This window comes from Hemibagrus wyckioides, linkage group LG18 (genome assembly GCF_019097595.1).
Source record: "Hemibagrus wyckioides isolate EC202008001 linkage group LG18, SWU_Hwy_1.0, whole genome shotgun sequence".
Classification (NCBI taxonomy): domain Eukaryota; kingdom Metazoa; phylum Chordata; class Actinopteri; order Siluriformes; family Bagridae; genus Hemibagrus; species Hemibagrus wyckioides.
Genome location: NC_080727.1, coordinates 3,645,907 through 3,671,347, shown reverse-complemented (window position 1 = coordinate 3,671,347; position 25,441 = coordinate 3,645,907). Strand labels below are relative to the sequence as shown.

The 25,441-nt window shown below is 39.1% G+C and overlaps 1 protein-coding gene across 3 annotated transcripts in view; it reads left to right on the top strand.

Moving 5' to 3' along the window:
• Positions 1 to 1,002: 1,002 nt before the first annotated feature.
• Positions 1,003 to 25,441, top strand: part of atp8b1 (ATPase phospholipid transporting 8B1) — a 32,679-nt gene continuing 8,240 nt past the window's right edge. The window contains exons 1-16 of one of the 3 annotated variants that reach the window (XM_058415572.1): positions 1,003 to 1,287; positions 15,365 to 15,522; positions 15,759 to 15,862; positions 17,014 to 17,127; positions 18,179 to 18,277; positions 18,363 to 18,424; positions 18,569 to 18,641; positions 18,808 to 18,878; positions 20,693 to 20,775; positions 20,927 to 21,085; positions 21,221 to 21,309; positions 21,404 to 21,594; positions 22,423 to 22,631; positions 23,736 to 23,779; positions 23,884 to 24,040; positions 24,144 to 24,332. In XM_058415572.1, coding sequence (XP_058271555.1) covers positions 15,381 to 15,522; positions 15,759 to 15,862; positions 17,014 to 17,127; positions 18,179 to 18,277; positions 18,363 to 18,424; positions 18,569 to 18,641; positions 18,808 to 18,878; positions 20,693 to 20,775; positions 20,927 to 21,085; positions 21,221 to 21,309; positions 21,404 to 21,594; positions 22,423 to 22,631; positions 23,736 to 23,779; positions 23,884 to 24,040; positions 24,144 to 24,332 — 1,786 coding nt within the window. In that variant the 5' untranslated portion in view covers positions 1,003 to 1,287; positions 15,365 to 15,380. Of the gene's footprint in view, positions 1,288 to 2,881; positions 2,962 to 3,239; positions 3,385 to 15,364; positions 15,523 to 15,758; positions 15,863 to 17,013; positions 17,128 to 18,178; positions 18,278 to 18,362; positions 18,425 to 18,568; positions 18,642 to 18,807; positions 18,879 to 20,692; positions 20,776 to 20,926; positions 21,086 to 21,220; positions 21,310 to 21,403; positions 21,595 to 22,422; positions 22,632 to 23,735; positions 23,780 to 23,883; positions 24,041 to 24,143; positions 24,333 to 25,441 lie in introns of those variants that run through there. The other 2 variants (XM_058415574.1, XM_058415573.1) reach the window with 2 other exon arrangements.

Below are 25,441 nucleotides of genomic sequence, written 5' to 3'. Positions count from 1 at the left end.
TGGAGAAGCGCGATTCGTCACTCCAGAGAACGCGTCTCCACTGCTCTAGAGTCCAGTGGCGGCCTGCTTTACACCACTGCATCCGACGCTTTGCATTGCACTTGGTGATGTATGGCTTGGATGCAGCTGCTCGGCCATGGAAACCCATTCCATGAAGCTCTCTGCGCACTGTTCTTGAGCTAATCTGAAGGCCACATGAAGTTTGGAGGTCTGTAGCGATTGACTCTGCAGAAAGTTGGCGACCTCTTCGCACTATGCGCCTCAGCATCCGCTGACCCCGCTCCGTCAGTTTACGTGGCCTACCACTTCGTGGCTGAGTTGCTGTCGTTCCCAAACACTTCCACGTTCTTATAATACAGCTGACAGTTGACTGTGGAATATTTAGGAGCGAGGAAATTTCACGACTGGATTTGTTGCACAGGTGGCATCCTATCACAGTTCCACGCTGGAATTCACTGAGCTCCTGAGAGCGACCCATTCTTTCACAAATGTTTGTAAAAACAGTCTGCATGCCTAGGTGCTTGATTTTATACACCTGTGGCCATGGAAGTGATTGGAACACCTGATTCTGATTATTTGGCAATATAGTGTATATTTAACATTAACATCTACCTTCCTCTAGAGTTCACCTACAAGTTCCAGCATGTTCATGTTCATGTGTGTGTGTGTGTGTGTGTGTGTAGTGAGCAAATTACTGTTACTTTCGATTCACCATCGTTGAACATTTTCCCCTAACGTCACGCCCCTCAGGTGTTTATCCAGGGATTACACGTGATCCAAAAATGAAGCAACTCTGGCAACCCTGTCAAGTTCTACCTGCATACCTGGACGTAATCTTTATAAAAAACGCGCAACAAATTTCACTACTTCTGCTACTACTACTACTACCGTAATTACAGCACATTACCGAACAGACCCTGCCTGTGTTTACCTGCCCACCTGCCCGGTCACGTGACCGTGGTCATTTTACTCCGGGAGATGTTAGTTTTTTGCGTGTGATGTGACGTGTTGCGTCTCAAGAAGCAGGAACTACAACCCACTCAAGAGTGTAAAATGCCCTCACTGGAATTTTAGCCTGCCTCCTTTCAAAACAAAACAACACGGAAACCACGTCTGGACCAACCCGTTCTTCAAGTTCTGCGCGAGCGAGTCTCCAGTCATTCAGGTAGAGACACACAGGGAGGAAGAGACACAGAGTTAGACACGGACGGACGCGGTGGTCAGAATGAACTATTAATCACCGAATTTTTGGGTCTACGGACGTTAAAGGAATTCGTTTGAGAAAAGGTAAGGGTTTTTTTTATTGGAAAAGTTGCTCATTTTTCAAAACAGTGTTTGTTTTTCTTTCTAAATATATATGTGTATGTGTGCGCGAGCTCGGGAACGAATCCCGTGCAGCACCTTTCAGGTGTGTCTTTGTCAGGTAAGCTAGTTCAGGATAGCATCTCATCTCCCTCTGAGGCGCTGGCGGAAAAACAGTAAAAAGAAAGTACAATTTATGAATTCTATTTTGTTCTAACTTTAAAAAAAAGTAAACATTATGAGTTTATTACTCGAGTAGAATTAAGTATTTAGGGGTTTGGAAGCCCAGTGTGTTCTGACAGGAACATGAAGCCTACATGACATTTAGCACACACTTCATATCCAAATAAATCTTTTACACTTTACGATTTAAACTGTTAATATATACCTTTTTTAATTGTTAAAAATAATTTTCCTGACAATTTGTTTAGAATTGACTAGACAGGTATGTTATAGCCTAAATACACACCTGCGCTTTATATTAGTTACAGAGCCATTCAGATTAAACGTATTAGGCTGTAAAATTGTATAATATAGATTTTTCATTTAAAAAAAATATATCTTTTTTTTGTTTAAGCTTTTAAAAATAAATAAATAAATAAAAATTTGGTTCAGAACGAATCAATTTAAATCTGTAAACTAATTATTTTGGATTTATTTTATGGAGAAATGTTTAGATTTTTTTTTTTAAAGGAAGGATTGCTTAAGTGTGAATTAATGTGTTAAAGATGTGTGTGTGTGTGTGTGTGTGTGTGTGTGTTACATAATGCAGCCATTTAATCCACACACACACACACACACACACACACACACAGAGTTTCCACTCATTTACATTTACGTCTTTTTGTCCACTTCAGGTGACGTACCTGGGAATATGTTGAATAAATGTAGAAATCCCTCAGTAAATGAGGAAATTTAACCAAAATTTATTTAATATTTTGTTTTAAAATGTCAGATATTGGTTCGTCTTTTATCTTTCGACTTTTTCGCTCTTGACGGTCAGTTTTAGGTTTTTTTTCGTCACAGCACGAGACGTTGGACGTCTTTATTTTCCGCACCGTTTTATTTTTGTGACGACTTTTGCTTGGAATTTTTTATTTTTATTCCACATACCTGCGAAGTCGAGGGTGGTAGCACTGGGTACGAGTGGTGCGTGTTCTCGTTAGAGCAACAACCTGCGTCATGTCACCGTGAAGCCCATTTTTGTTTAAATATACATACCAAATAAAAACTTTTGTTTTGCAAGTCAACAGCAGCTCCAGTTGTTGAACCAGATGGAAAAACACACCTTTTTCGCCCCTCAATTCTTACCAGTAAAATTGTGTTGGTTTATTTTTTTTCCCCAGGCAAATTATCATTTTGCATTTCGACTAATCAGGAAAAAAAATGTATTATTAATTTAATTAAAATAAATAAGATGTGCTCGGGATACTCCGGCGATATCTACTGAAAATTGGAAACGCGGGAAATAATATTTGTTGTATGTTTATAGTGTACCATCTTTAGATAATTAGTGTATTCTGCCTGTTCGGGCGGCCATGTCTGAGCCACACCCTCCTCGTCTCCTGTTTCAGCCTTTCCCCAGCTCTTCTTTAATCTTTAATGGAGTATAGTGAAGGCGAGAAACACATGTCATGAGCTCGTGTAGCGTTCGAACAGGTAATACATTCATTTCTAATCACCGTCGTGTCGTGCAAAACCCTTTTAAAGATAAGACGGACCTCTGTTTGCGTTTTCAAATCGCGTAGAGTTTTGTGTGTGTGTGCGTGTGTGTGCGTGTGTGCGTGTGTGCGTGTGTGTGTGTGTGTGTGTGTTGGTTTAGGGGAAGTGGTATACATATGAAGCCAGGCCTGTCAGAACTTGCAAAGCGTTTTCCCAGATCTCCCGGTCAGTGTGTCACACGTGGAGGTGCCGTGTCTCTGAATTCCTCTCGTGACCTTTACAGGAGAGGCGAGTCAGACGAGTCAAATTCGTGTATAAACACAAAACAAACAAGTCTAGGGTTGCACACTTTCACCAAGATCCCACAACCTGGCGGTGAAAATACCGGTTCTCCGCCGATTCTCACGAGACCGGCACAGAGTAGGTAGACTTTACAATTCCAAACGACTTTTGCTTGAAATTGTGCGTACCTTGAGCTTGTGTAAAGTTTAATATGTCTTAAATGGATAATCATCAGTCCCGTTTTGGGTTTTGTGTAGTGCCGTTGTGAATGTTGTGGCCAAAATTGTTCGATTTTTGCTGCTTTTGTTCGAAATTTGCGAGAATTTCTTTGTGGATTTTCTGAAATCTCAAGCACGGGATACTTCTTCGAAACTCCTGCCACATATGCATTGACTTTCTCTGACCGCTCTGCTCATGTTAGATCTGTGACTCGAACAGCGCTTCGGCCGAACGCCGAATGTCGTCACACGGCAAAACTCTCGGACCGAAATCTGCGGAAAATCTGCCGTCATTCTGAAATGAATTAATCGGATTCAGTTCCGCGTTTGCGAAACACTCACGATCGTAAAGCGCACTAGGACGTCGTCATGGTAACCATGACGTTTTCTTGATCAGCCGCTCGGACGGTAGCTCCGGCTCTAATTCTGATTACGGATTTCTCGTATTTTAAGGTGCTGCCGTTTCTATAGTAACAGCTAACTCACAAGGACCTTAGATAACAGGATCATAAATGTTTAATTGAGTTTGGAATTGTGGAAGGAGGCTCCAGTGTCAGCTTTTTTTTTTGTACCAGCCTGGACCTTCTCTGATCTAGAGAGTCTGCTTTAGGAAGGACGTTTGTAGCTGCTATAATGTGAGCGACGAGTTGCTCTGCTTTGACTTTTAACTGTAAACGGACCAGAACGGTTCAGCGCTCTTTATCTTTACACTCCTCTGTCATGTAGTTGCTTGTTTTCCTATAACAGTGCTCCATGTCGTGTTTTATCGCTTAGTAATATTATGATATATGTGTATTTCCTTCTTTGTGTCGTGAGAGTGATGTCTGTTTGTGTGTTCATCTAAAGTGTGTAGAAATGAGTAATGTGAACAAATTAAAGAAGATGATGGGGGATGTGGTAGCTTAGTGGTTAAGGTGTTGGACTACTAATGGGAAGGTCCCAGGTCCACCAAGCTGCCACTGCTGGGCCCCTGAGCAAGGCCCTTAACCCTCAGTTGCTCAGTTGTATTAAAAGATGAAATAAATTGTAAGTCGCTCTGGATAAGGACGTCTGCCAATTGCCAGGAATGTAAATGTTTAGGATTTACTAAGATATGTTAAACGTGTGAAAGGATACTTTAACTGTAGGATGATGAAATATTGCGGTATAGCGTAGATTAAACAAGTGTGTAGCCCTGATTTGCATACATCCAGGTGAAAAGGTGAGGAAAAGCGAGTCATGTGCTTCCTTCAGGTGTCGCATGTAAGTTTGAGTTTACTTTGCTCAGCACCTCTCGCTGGTGACGTGTTTCTGCATGACATGAGATCATTTGCTTGCTAAAGCAGGTTCACCTCCCAGAAACATGCGCCTCTTTTATTTATGGTTTCAAGTCTAGTCATATTAAAAAATAATAATCCCAAAAAAAGCACGGTGAGCCGATTTGCATATTCACTTATCTCCATATATATATCCGTGACAGTTATGGAAAACAGGAGCTGGGCGAGAAGAGAATAAATCTACCAGTCAGTTTCTACCAGTCAGTTTTCTACAGCAGGTTGATGGATGGAGATTTAACCCGGTGCCTGGTGTATACTCTACATCGCACAACTGTGTGTGTTTGCTCATGCCTTGCGTAATTGTGCGTCTTTTGTCCCGACTGCGAGTCCCTTTATGGAATTTTTTCCCCCCTTTTTTTAACGAAACAATGGATTCCTTTTGAGCTGCAGGAAACGGAGAGGAGAATCGTTCACATACGTCACCGAGCTTTCACGTTCAGGATGATCGTGGATGAAGGAATTCTTTTATTATGGTCGTGGGGAAAGAGTTGAGCTGTGACACGGATACGATTCGACTCCATGACCGAGGCCTTCATCACGCTCCAGTCATATAATCACACACTCTTCAGCAGAGCGCTGCGCTCATTCTGTGTGAAAACTCTCCAGCAGTCACTTCCTCTTAACATTTACATTTAAATTATTTATTTTTTACATTTAGAATCAATGTTGAGATTTTTATTATTTTTTATTATTTTTTATTATGTTTTGTTTTTATTTTGTACTTTTTTTTTTATTATTTATTTTTCATTACTGATTTTTTTTACTTTATTTTCTCTTTCTTTCTTTCTTTCTTTCTTTCTTTCTTTCTTTCTTTCTTTCTTTCTTTCTTTCTTTCTTTCTTTCTTTCTCTTTCTTTCTTTCTTCAAAATGGAGGAAGAAAGACTTGATGTAATTTGGGTTTGTTGGTTGATTTTTTTTTTTTAATTTATTTTTCCCCTAATTTTGGGTTTTTCTTTCTTTACCTTTTTTCCTCCCAACATCTTTCTTTCTTTCTTTCTTTCTTTCTTTCTTCAAGAAAAGAGGAAGAAAGACTAGAGAGGTTTGGGTTTGTTGGTTATTTGTTGTGTATTTATTTTCTACACTAATTTTGGGTCTTTCTTTCTTGCTTGCTTTACCCCCCCCCCCCACATTCTCTTTCTTTCTTTCTTTCTTTCTTTCTTTCTTTCTTTCTTTCTTTCTTTCTTTCTTTCTTTCTTTCTTTCTTTCTTTCTTTCTTTCTTTCTTTCTTTAAAAAAGAGGAAGAAAGACTTGATGTAATTTGGGTTTGTTAATTGATTTTTGAACCCCCCCCCCAATTTTAGGTTTTTCTTACTTTACATTTTTTCCTTTATGACATTCACTTCTTTCTTTCTTTCTTTCTTTCTTTCTTTCTTTCTTTCTTTCTCTCTCTCTCTCTCTCTCTCTCTCTCTCTCTTGCCTGCTTTTTTGTTTCTTTCTAATCCACTTTTTTGTCTTCCTTTCTTTCTTTCACACTGCAAGGAAATAATGCGAGGAAAGTAAAGCCACGTCAGTTAAACAACATGTCAGGAGTAAGAGCATGGCGATAAACACAGAGAAGTGTGTCATGATGTCATCATTAGTGGTCAGTCGGCAGCGAACAAGCGACTGTGTTGCTACATCATGCTACTTAATGCAGCGACCTGCGTGTCTCCTTTGCGTAGTAAAATGCTCTTTTTTTCCTATGGACATCGCATCCAAATAGCTTCAAGTTCCTATGGTCAAGACTTCCCGATTTGAATTTGCTGACTCGTGAAGCAAATGTGTGCAGATTTGCATCGATCGAATGAATAGCAAAGTAGATTGTCACAGAGGTTCTTCAAACAAAAGCTGACTCACGTTTGTAATGAAAGAGGAGAGTGGATTTTCTCTAGAAAAATATCTTCATAGAAAGTTTTATTACTTGAAAGAAGGATTATCGGGTCGTTTCAGTGTGAGACGGCCGTATTTTATATGTATCTACATAATATATTGCTTTTTAAATGACCAGTAGGAACATTTTGTCTAGTGAATCGACTCTAAAGCTTTAGGCTTGACTCTTGGATTTTAATACTTTTGGGTTGCGGTGCCGAAGAATCAGTGAATCGACTCCAAAGCTTTGGGCTTGAATCTTTGGTTGCAGTGATTGAATCAGTGATTTAACTCTAAAGCTTTGACTCCTGGTTTTCATACTGAGAATTAGTGAATCGATTCCAAAGAGTTGGGTTTGACTCATAGTTTTAATACAAGGAATGAGTAAATCGACTCCTAAAAGTTGGGTTTGACTCATAGATTTTAAAACTAGGAATAAATGAATTGACTCCAAAGAGTTGAGTTTGACTCACAGTTTTAATAGAAAGAATCAGTGAATTGACTCCTAAAAGTTGAGTTTGACTCACAGTTTTCAGTATCAAGACTCAGTCAATCAGCTCCAAAGAGTTGGGATTGATTCATAGTTTTCAATACCAGGAATCAGTGAATCGACTCCCAAAAGTTGAATTTAATAGAAGGAATCACTGAATCGACTCCGAAGAGTTAGGATTGATTCATAGTTTTCAAGACCAGGAATCAGTGAATCGACTCCAAAGAGTTGAATTTGACTCATAGTTTTAATAAAAGGAATCAGTGAATCGACTCCAAAGAATTGAATTTGACTCATAGTTTTAATAAAAGGAATCAGTGAATCGACTCCAAAGAGTTGGGTTTGACTCATAGTTTTAATAAAAGGAATCAGTGAATCGACTCCAAAGAATTGAATTTGACTCATAGTTTTAATAAAAGGAATCAGTGAATCGACTCCAAAGAGTTGGGTTTGACTCATAGTTTTAATACAAGGAATCAGTGAATTGATTTCAAAGGGTTTTAATACCAAGAATCAATAAATTAATTCCAAGTCTGTGTCTGGAACTGGTGAATTGACTCCAAGCTTTGGTTTTGACTTACTTTTGGTTCTAGTATAGAAACGCTAACCTGTTTGAACAGATTTCATTCATAGCTGGAGCTTTTATCTGCTGTTATTAAAAAACACCTTTCAATCAGATTGCAGAAATCAACAGTGCTGTGGTTATAATAATAATTATACCATAAAAGCCCACAGGCTATTGCTAGTACTTTTCCTCTCTCTATCTCTGTAACACTGGATGTAAAAAGAAAACCAGTTACGCTTGTCTGTGCATGACGAAGCATTGAGATGGTACATCAGAATAGGGCTTTATGCCCATCTACCCCCTCATGGGTTTCAGTTTCAGAGCAGGAGCCTGGTTTCATTCACCCCCCCCCTCTCTCGGGTTCCTATAGCACTACTTCAGGTGAGTCTCTGAAACGGATTTGCTAACCCCGCTGGCCTTAGGCTGTGTGTCTGAACTGTGAGTTAGCTCAGCTTCTGTACAAAATCGCTCAGCCTTGACGGAGTTGGGTTTTTCGTTTAAAAGGAGGAATTGTAGAGTTGTATTAGATACATCGCTGTGACATCAGGGATATCGTGGTACAACTAGAGCTATATGAACTCTCAACTCCAGTGAAATAAAATTAAAACTACAGGAATTTGTACATCTATCTATCTATCTAACTATCTAACTATCTAACTATCTATTATTTATTTATTTAGTTATTTGGTCCGCGGAACATTTGTTTGAGTAGAACTTCCCCTTTTTGTTAAAGATGAGTCACAATAAAGGCCAAAATCCATTCTAACAGAAATATCAGATTTTTTACACAATGTGCAACTACTTATTAGCGCTTAATAGTAGATCTTAAAGCCAAATTCCGCCATGATCTTCAACAGAGTTCTAGATTGACTTTTATTTTTATTTTAAACCTCTTCTAAATTCCCCATAATCCCATACAGTCTGCTGATAGCGGTGTGGTGTGGTAGGAGTCACCCCTCGGTTGATGCAGCAGAGCTTTAGTTCAGACTTCCTCTTCTGAACGCTTTGCTCCAGCTTCCAGCACGTCAACGTTGATGCTAATCCCTTCGTCAGCACCGTCTCGTCTCGCTCGTCACCTTGTAGCTCGTTAACTAGCCGACTTGAGTGTTTGCCGTGAGTCAGCGCCACGGCATCATATCACTGGAGCATGGGTTTCTCATTAATTTAATGAGGTGAGAAAAGAAGCTTTTGGTTTAACAGCAGAACCTGACTGGTATCACCTAATTTAGTGATACCAGTATCTGATGCCATATCTCCTGTATCATTTTTTTTTTTTAAACCTAATTAAAAATGAGTGTTGTGTAAACAACCTTTATTAGTGTAAAGTGCTTTATTAGTAATAGAATGAGGAAAGTTTGAGTTAATTAGTCCATGAATTCTGGGTGTGTTGTTTGTCGGAATCTGAAACCAGCTACACACACACACACACACACACACACACATACACGTAGACAGAAAGCTGAAGAATGCTAAACACTTCAGCTGGCAATTGTTCTTAAATAAGCATGTCCTTTAGACTCGACTTGGATGCTCCTTGACATTTTGCCAGCTGAGAGATATGAAATGTACACCATCAAGCAGAACAAGTTGAACGAAGCATGAAACACATAGTTGTGTACAGTTCTGCAAAGGTCATGTGCACTCGTTTTTAAAATGTATTAATCAGTCGAGAATGGTTAAAATCTCATGCTTTTAGGTTCTCTGATGTCAAAGCTGGATCTCTGTATATGAATGATTTTCGGATATTTAATGTCTATACATGTGGGTAATGTTGAAAATCTAGTGAGATAGGTTAAATAGGTCACGTTTAACTTCAAAAATGCGACTCGAAAGCCAAGGTACAACATTAAAAACACTGAAAATTGGCTCGTACTGATTTATAACAGCAATCAAGGGTCTCTTTGTGATCCTAGTTTTCTTTATCTTGAGTTCTTATGAGTTTATTAGCTTTAGCTCTGTTTTTATCATCAGTAGCATTGCTAGCTGCACCGGAGACACCTTGCATTCCTTTCTATAAAAGTATTTAATCTAAACTCTTACTGTACCCTGGCTCTCTAAGAGATTAAAGCATATCTAATATATCGACTGGTTATATCAATCCCATCACACTGACAGTTCAGAGCTTGTATTCACATCACGTCCTCTTCCAGTGACACACACATTTGTGATTGGATGCAAGAAAAAGCCTTTAATTTGTTGCCATGGGGACTGATTGAAACAGTTTCTCGTTACATATCGTATTCACTGAGAAGCCACCAGTGCTTTATCATGATATACTCGTAGAACAGACATTTCTACCCAATTGTTTTTAGCACATATTCATCTGAACCTGTTTAGTGAGCGTTTCTGTGCACGTATTCCTAAGGGTTTCTTTCTCTGGGTGTGGTGCCGCCTCCATCGCCGCTGCTGATTACCGCCACTGCTAATTCCACTAATTCACTACAGACCTGAATGACATTACACAAACTCCTCAAACAGGTTTTTTACACATAATAAGAATTCTTTGCTTATTGTCATTAACACTGATCTTTTATTAATGTTTATTAAGTGAGAAACAATGTGCTTAAGTTGCATAAAACTTCTGTAGTTCGATTGTCACGTGCTTTAGCTGAGAGCCATGAAATCATGCCAGAATGCCGAGTTAATAAAAGACCTGCGATCAAAAACATGTTTATTTGTCAGAAACGACAAAAACGGTATTTATTAGTGAGCTAACATTTATCCCTAACATTGATCCCTGACTTTTTTCCCCCCAATATTTATCCCCAACGTTTATCCACTACATTTATTCCTTACATTTATCCCTGACTTTCTTTCCCTAACATTTATCCCTAACATTATTCCTTACATTTATCCCTGACTTTCTTTCCCTAACATTTATCCCTAACATTTATCCCTGACTTTTTTCCCCCAAATATTTATCCCCAAATATTTATCCCCAACATTTATCCCCAACATTTATCCCCAACATTTATCCCCAACATTTATCCCCAACATTTATCCCCAACATTTATCCCCAACATTTATCCCCAACATTTATCCCCAACATTTATCCCCAACATTTATCCCCAACATTTATCCCCAACATTTATCCCCAACATTTATCCCCAACATTTATCCCCAACATTTATCCCCAACATTTATCCCCAACATTTATCCCCAACATTTATCCCCAACATTTATCCCTAACATTTATCCCTAACATTTATCCCTAACATTTATCCCTAACATTTATCCCTAACATTTATCCCTAACATTTATCCCTAACATTATCCCTAACATTATCCCTAACATTATCCCTAACATTATTCTTTACATTTATCCCTGACTTTCTTTCCTCAACATTTATCCCTAACATTCATCTCTAACATTATTCTTACATTTATTCCCAACATTTATCCCTAATGAGAAAGCCTGAGGTGACAGTGGCAAGGAAAAGCCTCCCTTTTGTTTTGTTTTTTTTAGTAACAAAAAAAGCAGTGACTTCTGAATTTCTTGTAATATCGATTCTTACTCTTAAACTCTCTCATGCCTTTTTCTCTCCTGGGTTGCCAGGTCCTGCCGGTCAGCGTCTTGTCTGACTTCTTTCAAGCTTTGTAGTGTACAGTATACACTACCAGTCAGAAGTTTGGACACACCTTCTAATTCAATGTTTTTTGTTTAGGGATTTATTTTCTACATTTTCTACATTCTGGAACAATACTGGAGATTTCAGAACTATGAAATAACTCACATGGACTTCAGTAATCCATATGTAATGACAACAAAAAACAGTCAGTTGTTATTTTAAGACACGAAGGTCAGGTGTTCTGGAATAGTTCTTGCAAGAACAGTATCGTCAAGTGCATTTGCAAAACCCATCAAGCACCATGATGAAACTGGCTCACATGAAGACCATCCCAGTAAAGCAAGACCAAAACTGACCTCTGCTGCAGAGGGGAAGTTCATTTAGAGTGACCAGCCTCAGAAATCACCAATTAACAGCACCTCAGATTAGAGCCGTCATGAAGGCTTTACAGAGCATCAGTAGCAGACATATCTCAATATCAACTGTTCAAAGGACATCACTGTGTATTTCGGCCGCCTTCAGCATTGTAGAAAGAAATAAACATCAGAAAAGACCATGGAATTAGAAGGTGTGTCCAAACTTTTGACTGGTAGTGTATATTATCATATTGTTATAATCATAAGTGTATCTCATGGATATAAATGTAGATTTGTCTATTCAGGAGGATATATCCTCTACATGAAAGCTTGGGAGCATATGTATATTTTTAAAAATCTACTCTCTGTATGGATGGAGATCAGAATATTATGGAGCATATATCATCCATATGGATATTAATCAGAATATTAAGGAGGATCTAGATCTCTTAGATCTAGATCTAAGAATATTGATCTTTTTCCTGTAAAAGACAAAAAATCCAAACCCATAAGAAGGGTTTCTTATGGGTTTGGATTTTTTGTCTTTTACAGGAAAAAGATCAATATTTTAAGCATTTTATATGGATATAAATCAGGAGCATAACATGAGCATTGAGAGGTGAAGTGAATAAGACTGATGATCTCCTCATCATGGCACCTGTTAGTGGGTGGGATATATTAGGCAGCAAGTGAACATTTTGTCCTCAAAGTTGATGTTAGAAGCAGGAAAAATGGACAAGCTTAAGGATTTGAGCGAATTTGATGAAGGGCCAAATTGTGATGGCTAGACCACTGGATCAGAGCATCTCCAAAACTGCAGCTCTTGTGGGGTGTTCCCGGTCTGCAGTGGTCAGTATCTATCAAAAGTGGTCCAAGGAAGGAACAGTGGTGAACCGGTGACAGGGTCATGGGTGGTCAAGGCTCATGCACGTGGGGAGTGAAGGCTGGCCCGTGTGATCCGATCCAACAGACGAGCTACTGTTGCTCAAATTGCTGAAGAAGTTAATGCTGGTTCTGATAGAGTACACAGTGCATGACGGCTCAGGGCAGCAAAAAGGGGACCAACACAATATAATGTTATGCCTGGTTGATGTATATTAGGATATTCATGCATGTAGGTCTTCAGTATGTATATATATTTAGATAGGGGTAGATATTGTTTTTATGGATATAGATAAGGAAGCTTATCTTCTGTATGGATATAGGTCAAGAAATTTAGAAGCTGATGTGGATATTTGGTCTAGGTCACTGTAGGACAAGGTATATGATGAGAGCATAAATCCTGTTTATGGATATAAACCAGAATATGTGTGAGCATAGATCATTTATATAGGAGCATGTATATTCTTTATGGATACGGATCTGTGTACGAGTATAGATCTAGAAATTTAGAGCATATACTCTATATGAATATTAAGCAGCCTGTAATTGCTGTATACAGATATCTGGATATATTAGGATGTTGTGCTGACTGTATGGATATAGATCATGATATTTGAGTATATATTTAGGGTTTCTACGATTTTTGTCATCAGTTTTTCAGTGCTGTGTGAACGGCTGTTTTCTGAACGTACACTTCTAACTTATTTTGAATAAACTCAGGCCTGTATTTTGAATGAGCAAATGAGGCTCTTATGATAAAAGCCGTAAACACAACTCCACCGAAATTTTGCTTTCGTAACCTATATGCTGTTCTGTAACATATACGCTGTACATTTGGACAGGAAGTGTACAGAAAGGGTGATGAAAGAGGTCAGAATAGGAAACTTTGGAAAATGAAAGACTAAAAGAAACGTGACGTCCCAGGCAGGACAGGTGAGGTGAAGGTGGAGTGAACAGATCTGCATTCCATACATGTTTGTAATGCCATATTGATGGAGAGATGGAGGCTCATGTTCCCGCTTTAGTTCTTCGGTTTTGTTTTGTGACTTAAAAACCTAGACGCAAATCTTTCGCTCGTCTCCGCTGAGTAAAGTCTCCACATGATTCCTTGATATGGATCTGTATTTGTGGCTAAAAAAAACATCATCAGAATACCTGAATATTTTACTTTTTAGAGCTGGTTATTAACCTCAGAGCTGAAATTTGAGTTCACTTGGACGATGAGCCAAGCAGATCAGATCACTTCATTTTTGGAACATTTTATCTGTTAAAAATCAGAGTTACAGGTGTGTAACACAAGAGCAGGGAATTAGTATTTCCTACAGCAGACTACGTTTTTAAACATTTTTACGTTTTTAAACATTTCTGACGAACCATAACAAAAGTGATATAATTAAAGCATAGTGGTTAAATTACACCTAATGACCCTTCCCGTATAGATGCTAATATACGGTTAGCGTCCAGAGATTCTCATTTCTTTTCAAACGAGAGCTCGGAAAACATCAGCTCATTGCGTCACCTTTTTACATATATGCAGAACCTGCCCTGGTCACTGCTTTATTTGCATTGTGCTTCTCAACACTGAGAGAGTTTTTAGAAGAACGTCGTTGCAGGTCAAACATAAGGCCATGTGTAGGAGGCTTGAACACGATGATTCATGGGGCTGAAATCTGCTTTCGTGTTGCTCTTGGGTTCTGCTCGAGTTATATTACACAACCCCAGCACTTTGGAGATAAGAGAGTTTGAACGTCAGAATCATTTCTAGTGTTTCATCATCAAGTAAACATTTATTCTGATTAATGATCCTCAAGCTGTTCTGTTTAACATGTTAGAAGATCGTTATCAGGGATGTCTTCTGTATTTTTTATTTCTTTTTTTAAAAAAAAAAAAAAGATTAGAAATTCTGATTTCAAGGAGAAGATTTCATCTTTAAAGTTTGTACTAAAAGTAGCATTTTTTATTTCTTAGTTTCTTTTGTTAGTGTTGTGCTTAAGTAGCTTGTTAAGTGATTAATATATTTATTTTAAGGAACAATTATAAGTTCTGATATTAAAGCAGATTGATTTGAAGATTTCACACTGAATTTGTTTAGAATTTTTCCTTTTCAGTGTTCAGTTTATTTTGTAAATGTTAAATAAAAATATCAGTGAACTCCAAAAAATACCTAAAAAAAAAATACATTCTCTAAAAATATTTGAATATAAAAATCTATAAAAAAAAATCTGTAAAAAACTAATAATTGTTAATTTAAAATATTTAAATATTACTAAATAAAAGTATAAAAGTTTTAGGAATTTATATTTTATCTCTTAGAGATTTCTGTAGATTAAAAATATCAATGAACTAAAAAAAAAAAAAAATTCTCCAAAAAATATTTGAATATGAAAATCACAAATATTGACTAGAAATTGTTGAGTTAATTAAAAAACAAACATTGCTGAATCTTTAAAAAATTCACGATTTTTTTCAAGTATTCAAAATTTTTAATGGTAATTTAAAATATTAAAATATTATTAAATGAAAGTATAAAAAATTAATCTTATTTTTTCAAGCTTTCTATAGATGTTAAATAAAAAATATTTCTTTCTTTTATCAGTGTTTTTTGTATATAACAACAACAAATTAAATTTTTTTAAATTATTTTTATTCACCTTTTCCTTGTTAATTTATTTGGGATACATTAAAAATATCAATATATAAAAAAAACATCTGATAGGAAGCAGCATATATGTATGTTGTGTGTTTTATAAAATGTATTTTTTAATGAAATACTCTGTTATTATTGGTATTTTTACTGTATGTTGTGATGCATAGAAGTCTATAAAAGTATCAGGAAATAATAATTTTGTTCTTCGTTCCTTCTCCCTCTCTATAGCGTGCAACCGGTGAAGATGAGTCGCCCACGTGTGGACTCGGAGGAGTCCCTGACCCCCGACGATGAGGTGATGCCATACAGTGATGACGAGACTGATGACGAGATAGAGCCCGAGGAGGAGGTAGAGGTGCAGCCGGCCGCTCCGGCACCAGAACCCGGTTAGTGTCTGTTCCTTTCAAGAAAGAATTAAACTAATGTTTCACTTGTATGAGCCAAGTTCAAGCTCCGTTACCGTGGGGACGTCAGAATCAGACCAGGATGATGGATTAGGGAACACTCGGAGCGTCGTTATCTGTTTCAGCAAAAATGAATTGTTTTCATTCTATAATAATCACCGGGCATTTCAAGCTTATTACTTTGCTTTGATATTTACACTTTTGTGCTGTCTTCTCAGTCGCAGAAGCAGGATGGAAGGTCAAAGCCAACGACAGAGAATTCTGCAAACTTCCCGAATTCCAGAAGAAGACGTTTTTGTGCTTCAAGAAGAGCAAGTACTCTGTAAGTGCATCCTGTCTGCAGTCTTTTGTGGGTAAATTAAAACTTGAAGCTGGTTGGTTACGAAAGAGAGGTGTGTGTGCGTGTGAAGCCGAGCAAGGAGGGGAAAGGAGAGGAGTGGAGAGGAAAGGAGACGGGTGTAGAGGGAAAGGAGACGGGTGTAGAGGGAAAGGAGACGAGTGTAGAGGGAAAGGAGACGAGTGTAGAGGAAAGGAGATGAGTGTAGAGGGAAAGGAGATGAGTGTAGAGGATAAGAGAGGAGTGGAGAGGAAAGGAGACGGGTGTAGAGGAAAGGAGACGAGTGTAGAGGGAAAGGAGACGGGTGTAGAGGAAAGGAGACGAGTGTAAGGGAAAGGAGACGAGTGTAGAGGATAAGAGAGGAGTGTAGAGGAAAGGAGACGAGTGTAGAGGGAAAGGAGATGAGTGTAGAGGATAAGAGAGGAGTGTAGAGGAAAGGAGACGAGTGTAGAGGATAGGAAAGGAGAGGAGTGTTTCTATATAGGAGTTATTCTATAAGAGTTCAAAATCAACAACAAATTACAGCAGGACTCGCGTGATCGAGACCCGAGTTTCGATTCATCAGCTTCAGTATTTTTCTTTTCTTTTTTTCAGCATGACGTGCTAAACAAAAAAAATAAAAATATTTCTCCATACTGAAACACGAGCAGCAGCAGCAATTATTTTGCAACAGGTTTTTATCAAACCCCAGTCATAGTTAGGCAAAGAATAATAATGACCTTCTAATATGTTAAATATGCAACTGGGATTAATGACTAATGCATGTGATCTTATTTTTATGAATGATTTCTTATAATTCTGCATTAATTATGAATACTGTGTAAATAGACGCTTGCTGTATTAAATCATATTCCGAGCAGATCTTCACATAAAGGACTTTGTCTCTGTCAGATAAAGTTACAGACAGGGAGTGCCTATTTCAGGCTTCTGCTTCCTGTTCAACTGGAACGCTGTATCACTTCCTTGATGGCCTTTTGTCCTAATAATTGCCGCTGACGGTCAGTCACTCTGACTCAGCTGTATCAGGAAGAATCCAAACGCTTCATGATGAGTGAATTATACGAATTTGATCTGTTCTGAATGATTTATACAAATGAAGGGATCTTTGTGATATTTTTGTGTTATTTATTTTTCAGGGAAATGCCATCAGGACCTATAAGTACAACGTCATCACCTTCCTGCCCCTGAACCTATTCGAGCAGTTTAAAAGAGCAGCTAACTTTTACTTCCTGGTCTTGCTGATCCTGCAGGTATGCAGCCGGTCCACACTCACAACATCGATTCTTTACATTTTTTCTAGAAAAATTTGCCTTTAATTATAAGTGAAAGAGCCAGAGAAGTCAAAAAATTCGATCTTAAACACGTATTAGAAGCAGATTTCTTCCACTTAACAAATTTATAACTATTTCAACTCAGTTTGCAAAGGTTAAGATTTAGTGGTCCTATTTATTTTATTTTATTTTATTTTATTTTATTTTATTTTATTTTATTTTATTTTATTTACTTACTTTATTTATTTTATTATTTTTTATTTACTTACTTACTTACTTTTATTTATTTATTTTATTATTTATTAATTAATTAATTTTTTTTATTAACTTTTTTATTTTTTACATACAAATAGAACAAATCGCATCACCTTCTGTTGTTGGAATTTGTTTAAATTCTTTATAAAAACCGACTCAAAGATACTTTAATGAAATGCTGACTACGAGCAGAGCTACTCGGTCGTCTTTGTCCAGAGATCATGTTCATATGTAGATTTGATTCGATTTTAACTCCTAGAAAGGCAACAAAATAAAATGTAGGCATGATTTTAATTTATAATTAGTGTTCAAGTGTAATGAGAAAAAAAGAAAATCTGTTTTTTTCATAGAAATGTAATTGACTAAGAATAGGCTGGATAAATCAGTAGCTTGGATCCTTTGTGTATATTTATTTATTTATTTATTTATTTATTTATTTATAGCTGCATTGTGAGCATGCAGAGTCAGTATTAAGCTTCTGTAGGGTTACTGCACTTTACAGTGATGCTGGAATGGGAAATGGGAAAATAAAGATTTTATTTATACAGGGCTAATTAAGTAATTTTTTATTTGTTCTCACTTATAATAATAAGGAAATACTGAACATTTATACCTTCTACCTTTAGCCCTTTAGCATGTACAGCTTTTAGGACTTGATATATAATCATATATATTGTTCATGTTTTTGTTCATGAGAGATCCCATGAGTAATTAGTTGAATAGTAACGTCATTCTTCTGCATTGTTTTTTCTTCTCCTTTTTTTGTATTAAACAGATCATCCCACAAATCTCCACGCTGCCCTGGTACACCACATTGGTGCCCCTGGTGCTGGTGCTCGGCATCACCGCCATCAAAGATCTGATGGATGACCTGGTAAGTCTGGGTTTATATCTATGAAGAGGATTTAAAGTGATGAACCGTGAAGGTTTTAATGTGAAGTTCTGCCTTTCGCTCACAGGCTCGTCACAGGTTAGACAAGGAGATCAACAACAGGAAGTGCGAGGTGCTTCTCAATGGCAGGTTGGTGATGGAGAGCTCAGGAACTTGTTAATGGCTCAGGAGAATGATGAGTAGAGGCAGCTCGCGAATTTTTGCAATTTTTGGGGGGTTTTTGGTGCAACGTTGCTCCTGTCTGTGTCTTTAAGCCGTGTTTTTTCACTCCAGCTTTCAGGAGGCCAAGTGGATGGACATTCAAGTTGGCGACGTGGTCCGATTAAAGAAAAACGACTTCATTCCTGTAAGACTCTTCATTCACTATACGAGCTGTAGGATCTGCCGAAGCTTTTTTTTTTATCTCAGAGTCTAACCCTTTTGTTTTTTTAGTTCACGTTTTCTGTTTCTACATCTGCTTGCTTGTTTAATCCATGGTTTCATTTTAATTTCGTTTCATTTACCTCGTGTAGGCTGACATTTTGTTATTGTCCAGCTCTGAGCCAAACAGCCTGTGCTATGTAGAGACAGCAGAACTGGATGGGTAAGAAACTCCTGCTTCTGTTCATTTCTGTTCGCAAATCCATCTTTTTCTTTCTTTTATTTGCAAACCTGCGTTATTTATTAATCCAAAAACATACACACCGTGTAACATACACACCGTCATTCACATGTGCCGTGAGCGAGACCAAGAATACATACTAATGAAATTGAAGAACAAATCCATTAAAAATGACTCAGATTCTGTTAGGAATGATTCTCTTAAAATGACTCTGACTCTCTTAAGAATAACTCTGACTTTGTTAAGAACAAATCTGTTGAGAACGACTCTGACTCTGTTGAGAACGGCTCTGACTCTGTTGAGAACGACTCTTACTCTGTTAAGAACGGCTCTGATTCTGTTATGAATGCTTCTGTTAAGAACGACGCTGATTCTTTTATAAATGACTCTCTTAAGAACGACTGACTTTAAGAATGACTCTGTCTGTGTTATGAATGACTGTTTAGAACGACTCTGACTCTGTTATGACTGACTATGTTTAGAATGACTCTTATGAATGATTCTGTTAAGAACGACTCTGATTCTTTTATAAATGACTCTCTTAAGAACGACTCTGAAGCTTATGAATGATTCTGTTAAGAACGACTCTGGCTCTGTTAAGAACGACTGACTCTGTTATGAATGACTCTGTTAAGAACGACTCAGACTCTATTGAGAGCGGTTCTGTTAAAAACGACTCTGTTAAGATAACTCCGTTAAGAGCGACTGTTACAAACAAGCCTTTAAGGATGTCATCATTAGAAACATCTCTTTTGAAAATGTCTCTTTTAAGATTGACTCTGACTCTGTTAACACCGACTCCAACTCCTATTAAGTATAGCTCTGATTCAATTGAATCAGAAATATTACTCTTATTAAGAATGTTAATACCCTGAAAACGGTACATCCTATACCATATTAATAACAAATGAATGTATAATAGAGTATAATAAATCATTTCTGCATCATGTCTCGTGAACAGAACCCTGACACGCTCGGATAACGTTCAGAATCTGTCCTGATGTTAGCCAAATGTTTGATGTGAGGGTGTGTGTTAAACATTCAACAAAGAGGAAAAATACAGGAAGCACATGTCACTGCTCTTTAAAGCCTTTTTAAACTTTAACATTAGGAATAAATCTGTAAATAAATCCATTTGTGCAAAAAAGGGAATCTTCTCATTTAAGATTGGACAAAATAAAGACAACTAGAAGATAAAAGGAAATTTTTAAAAAATATATATATATATATATAAATTTTATATCTAGCTTTTAAACCCAAAATGTTTTATTTTAATATTAATGTTAATGATAATACCTGTGTAGGGATAAATGCACATTACAGGATGTATTATTTCACATATTTATATACATTATGCTGCTTAAACGAAACACACACCAACGCTCTTAGCCAAATGGACAAATGTTTGATTTGAGGGTGTTTTAAATACTTGACAAAAGTAGATGACACACATGCCTCTGTTGTTTTTTCCAGCCTTTTAAAGGTGGAATGTTTTCAGTATAATATTTCCCTCTATTCCATTCTGCTGCACGCAATCCCTGAACAGTCAATATTGGCTTTCCTTGTTCGTGTCCATCTTGGGTTTCATTAATGAGACAGAAACTCATCTGAGCATTCATAACCTTTAATTGACCAAACGGTCAGCGGCAGTCCGGCGTCGTCGTGACTCAAACAAAAGACGATTCTGACCTGCAATACCGGTCTGGTTTAAAGAGCCAGTGCGTTTATTGAACATACGGTAAAATAAATTGTGGAATTAAAAACTCATTTTTGATCATCATTCCTTCTTTTCCCAGTGAGACGAATCTGAAGTTTAAGATGGGTTTGAAGGTGACCCATGAGAAACTGCAGGAGGAGAGACAGCTGGCGGATTTCGATGGTAAACTCCTGAGCCTTTATTACTAAAAACAATTCATTTCTCTGTTTCTATACAGTAACAACCCTGTTGTGTCTGCGTGTATCCAAGCTGGGAAAGATTACGGAAAAATGTCTGTATCCGGTTTCTCACACTTGCTTCTTCTCTCTTTCAGCCATGATCATTTGCGAGGAACCGAATAACCGCTTGGATAAGTTCACAGGCACGATGAGGTGGAAGAACGATGCGTACCCGGTCGAACTGGATAACATCCTGCTCCGCGGCTGCAAGATCCGGAACACGGAGGAATGCCGCGGAATCGTCATATATGCAGGTTCGGAATATTACTCACACTGACCGTATACAGAGGAGCATCCTCAGAAATACGACTCCTCGACCTGTCCAGCTTGTGTTTTATTTATTTATTAGAGTTGTACCTAGTGATTATTATATCTTATCCCTTCTCCAGGAGCCGACACTAAGATCATGAGGAACGGCGGAAAGACCAGGTTCAAGCGCACCAGGATAGACTACCTCATGAACTACATGGTGTACACGGTAAGACCTACGGAACCAGACGATTCCCTTGATGCTGATTGCGTGTGATTGATGATAAGAGTTGTTAACACGGTGTTGTCTGGGCTGGGTGAAGATCTTCGTGATGCTGATCCTGATCTGTGCCGGACTGGCGATCGGACACACCTTCTGGTACGAGGAGATCGGCGGTAAGGCCTGGTATCTGTATGATGGACAGAACTACACATCCTCCTACAGAGGCTTCCTCACCTTCTGGGGCTACATCATCGTCCTCAACACCATGGTCCCCATCTCCCTCTATGTTAGGTAGATATATTTATCTTTATCTTTTTATTTTTTACCATCGATTAGAAATATCGCATTTGTAAATTCCTAGACACACTGGGCTATTGTTGATTAATTTTCCTAAAACGCCACACCCCCAAGTGTTTTATTACTTACACATTAAAGAGCTTTAACTTCTAATATTCAGCAATAACTGTTTCCATGTCCCCCTCTCCCTCTCCCCCCCTCTCTTTTTCTCACCCTCTCCCTTTCTCATGTGCTCCTCTCTCGATCTTTCCCTCTCTCTTGCTCTCTTTCTCTCCCTCTTTCTCTCAACCTGTCTTTTTGTCATGTTCTCTCTTGCTCACTCTCTCTCTCTCGCTGTTTCTCTCACCCTCTCCCTTTCTTATGTGCTCCTCTGTCTCTCTCTCTCTCTCTCTCTCTCTTTTACACTGTCTCTCACCCTCTCCCTTTCTCATGTTCTCCTCTCTCCCTTGCTCTCTCTCTCTTTCTTTCACTCTCTCTCGCACTCTCACCCTTTTCCTCTCTCTCCCCCTCCCGTTCTCTCTCTGTCTGTCTGTCTGTCTCTCTCTCGCCGTCATGCTCTTGCGCTCTCTCTGTTTTTTTCATTCTCATGTTCTCTCTTTCTCTCTTGCTCTCCCATCCTCCCTCTCTCTCTCTCTCTCTCTCTCTCTCTCTCTTTCTCACACTCTCATGCTCTCTCTCTCTTGCTCTCACACTCTCCCTCTCTCTTTCTCACGCTCTCATGCTCTCTCTCTCTCTCGGTCCCTCTCCCTTTATCTGTCTCTCTCTTTCTCTTGCTCTTGCTCCCTCTCTCTCTCTCTCTCTCTCCCCGTCTCTCTCCCTCAGTGTGGAGGTGATTCGTCTGGGTCAGAGTAAGTTCATAAACTGGGATCTGCAGATGTACTACGCTGAGAAGGACACTCCAGCCAAGGCTCGCACCACCACCCTGAACGAGCAGCTCGGCCAGATCGAGTACATCTTCTCGGACAAGACGGGAACTCTCACGCAAAACATCATGGCCTTCAAGAAGTGCACCATCAGCGGCCAGACGTACGGTAAGAGTATCGCAGCGTCACCGAGGGATTAAAAGTGTAATCCTTCTGTGGTTAAACATGAGCTGTTTGATGGTCACTGTCGGTCACAGAGGGATAATTCCTCTTGGACATCTCACTCATGCCGTCTGAGCTTCTGAAAAGTCTGAATTATTCAAAAGTAAAACCAAAAGGAGATTGAAGTCGTAGTAGATGTTAAGCACAGGGCCGTGTGCACCCTGTACCTGATCCTCGGCCTGACCAAACCTGCACAGTGTGTTATTACACTAAACAAAGGTCAGTTTGCAAAGCTTAACTCCAGGACTAACTTCATAAGGCACTCGATCCCTGGGTCTCGGCTCACGTGTGTTTGTTTGGACCCTGTTTTAGTGAGATGGGTTTTTGAGATAATGTTGCACACTAGCAATGTGTGTGTGTGTGTTTGTGTGTGTGCGTGTGTGTTTGTGTTTATATTTTGAGAAACAGGTTGTCAGGTTTATGTTTCAGAGTAATTCAATAACCACAGGTCGAGTCACACGGTCACAAAGAGACAAACGGTCACGTTTGTACCGCTCTCTCTTTAACTGCTCTCTCTCTCTCTCTCTCTCTCTCTCTCTCTCTTTCTTTGTTGGCTTTCTCTTGCTCTCTCTCGCCCTCTTTCTCTCACCCTCTACCTTTCTCATGTACTCCTCTCTCTTTCTGTCTCTGTCTCTCTCTCCCTCCCGCCGTCTCTGTCTCTCTCTCTCTCTCTCTCTCTCTCTCTTTCTTTATTGGCTTTCTCTTGCTCTCTCTCGCCCTCTTTCTCTCACCCTCTCCCTTTCTCATGTACTCCTCTCTCCCTTTTTTCTCTCTCTCCCTTTCTCTGTCTCTGTCTCTCTCTCTCTCTCCCTTCCGTTCTCTGTCTCTCTCTCTCTCTCTCTCTCGCAAAATAATTGGAATAATTGGAAGCACCTTGATTATTTTTCTATAAGAGCACATCCCAGGTGATTATTCCGGCTTTCTTTTTTGCGAGAACAGAGACACAGAAACCCAACCGCACCAATTCTTCAGGCAGAAATACCGCTGTACAGAAATAGAATGCCGTGTTTTATGCAATAACGTGCCTCTTTTTTTTTTCCTGATCTACAGGAAATCCGGCAAGCAAAGACGGGTCGCCCCAGGACCGTCCAAATGTACTGACCATCTCGTTACTTTCCTGTCTTTTTTAAAGCATTTGTACCTTCAGTCAGAAAGCCTGTTCTGGTGGCTCATGATCATTTGAATCCTCTCTCTGCAGCTGGTCGACTTCAGCTGGAACAAATACGCCGACAGAACGTTCCAGTTCACCGACAATCACCTCGTTTCCCTCATCCGCTCCAAAAGTGACCCGGACATGCTGGAGTTCTTCAAGCTGCTCTCGCTCTGCCATACTGTCATGGTGGAGCAGAAGGACGGTGAGAAAACCTAAAACACAAACGTTTTTGATTCTGGCGTATCTGTCGTTTCCGTCAGCTCCAACAATCTCGTGATGATGATGATGATAATGATGTTCCTCAGGTGAGCTGGTGTATCAGGCTGCGTCTCCAGATGAAGGTGCTCTGGTCACAGCGGCTCGCTGCTTTGGTTTCGTGTACCTCTCACGCACGCAGGACACCATCACCATCAGCGAGATGGGAAAAGAGGCCACGTACGAGGTGCTCGCTCTCCTCGACTTCAACAGCGACCGGAAACGCATGTCTGTTGTCTGTGAGTACTCTTCATCATCATCTTTATCTTACTCGTTTGTTTCGTTGTGGAGGAACAGCTCACGTGAATTTTCTTCTGAAAAATTCGGTCGCTTCTGCTGCTGCTCTTAATAAAAAAGAAAATCTCATCTCATTGGTGTACACAGTGTGTTGGTTTTCAGCACTCCGGGTCTGTTCTGCTCACTAAGATCTTTTGCATACTGGCCTGCTATGATTTGGCTTGCCAGGCTTATTTGCTTTGAAGCCAAAGTATTTTCACAGCACTTGTGCTGTTGCCCTTATCAACCCACACCAGCCACAAACACTCAGTCTGACAGTCTGACGTATTCACCACTCAGAATCACAGTAATCCTGATACGGAGGCTGTTTTAGGGGTTCTTTTAGAAAATCTGATTTAAAGAAGCAGTCTTCGTTCTGATTGGTCAGAATGTGCTTCTGTTAAAGCGGCACTGATAACAACTTCAGGGCTTGAAGACGAATCGCAGCTTTATGTTAACGGACTCGTATTAATACATTATCATCGTTTCTATAGTAATAGATTGTGTTATGGCGAACCCTCTACATAAGCAGAATAAATGTTGATATGGTGTTTTCTGCATGTATGGAAGGAGACTCCAGTGTCAGAGCTTTGTAACGCTGTTCGATTTCCATCATCGGGAAGTCTTCGACTCTCCGTTTCATGGCAAGCTCAATATATTGACTTATTTATGACAATAGAGAGAAAAATAGAGAGGCCAGTGAGCGAATGAGTGTATGTAGCTGCTATAATAAACACTATATTGCCAAAAGTTTTGGGACACCCTTCCAAAATGGTTAAATTCAGGGTTTGGCCCCTTAGTTCCTGTGAAAGGAACTCTTAATGCTTCCGCTTCATACCAAGACATTTTGGACAGATTCATGCTCCCAACTTTGTGTGAACATTTGGGGTTGACCCCTTCCTGTTCCACCATGACTGCACACCAAATAAAGACATTTGGTGTGGAGGAACTTGACTGGCCTGCACAGAATCCTGACCTCAACCTGACTGAAACCCATTCCTCTAGAAGCACATTTGTGAGGTCAGGCACTGATGTTGGACAAGAAGGCCTGGCTCACAGTCTCCGCTCAAAT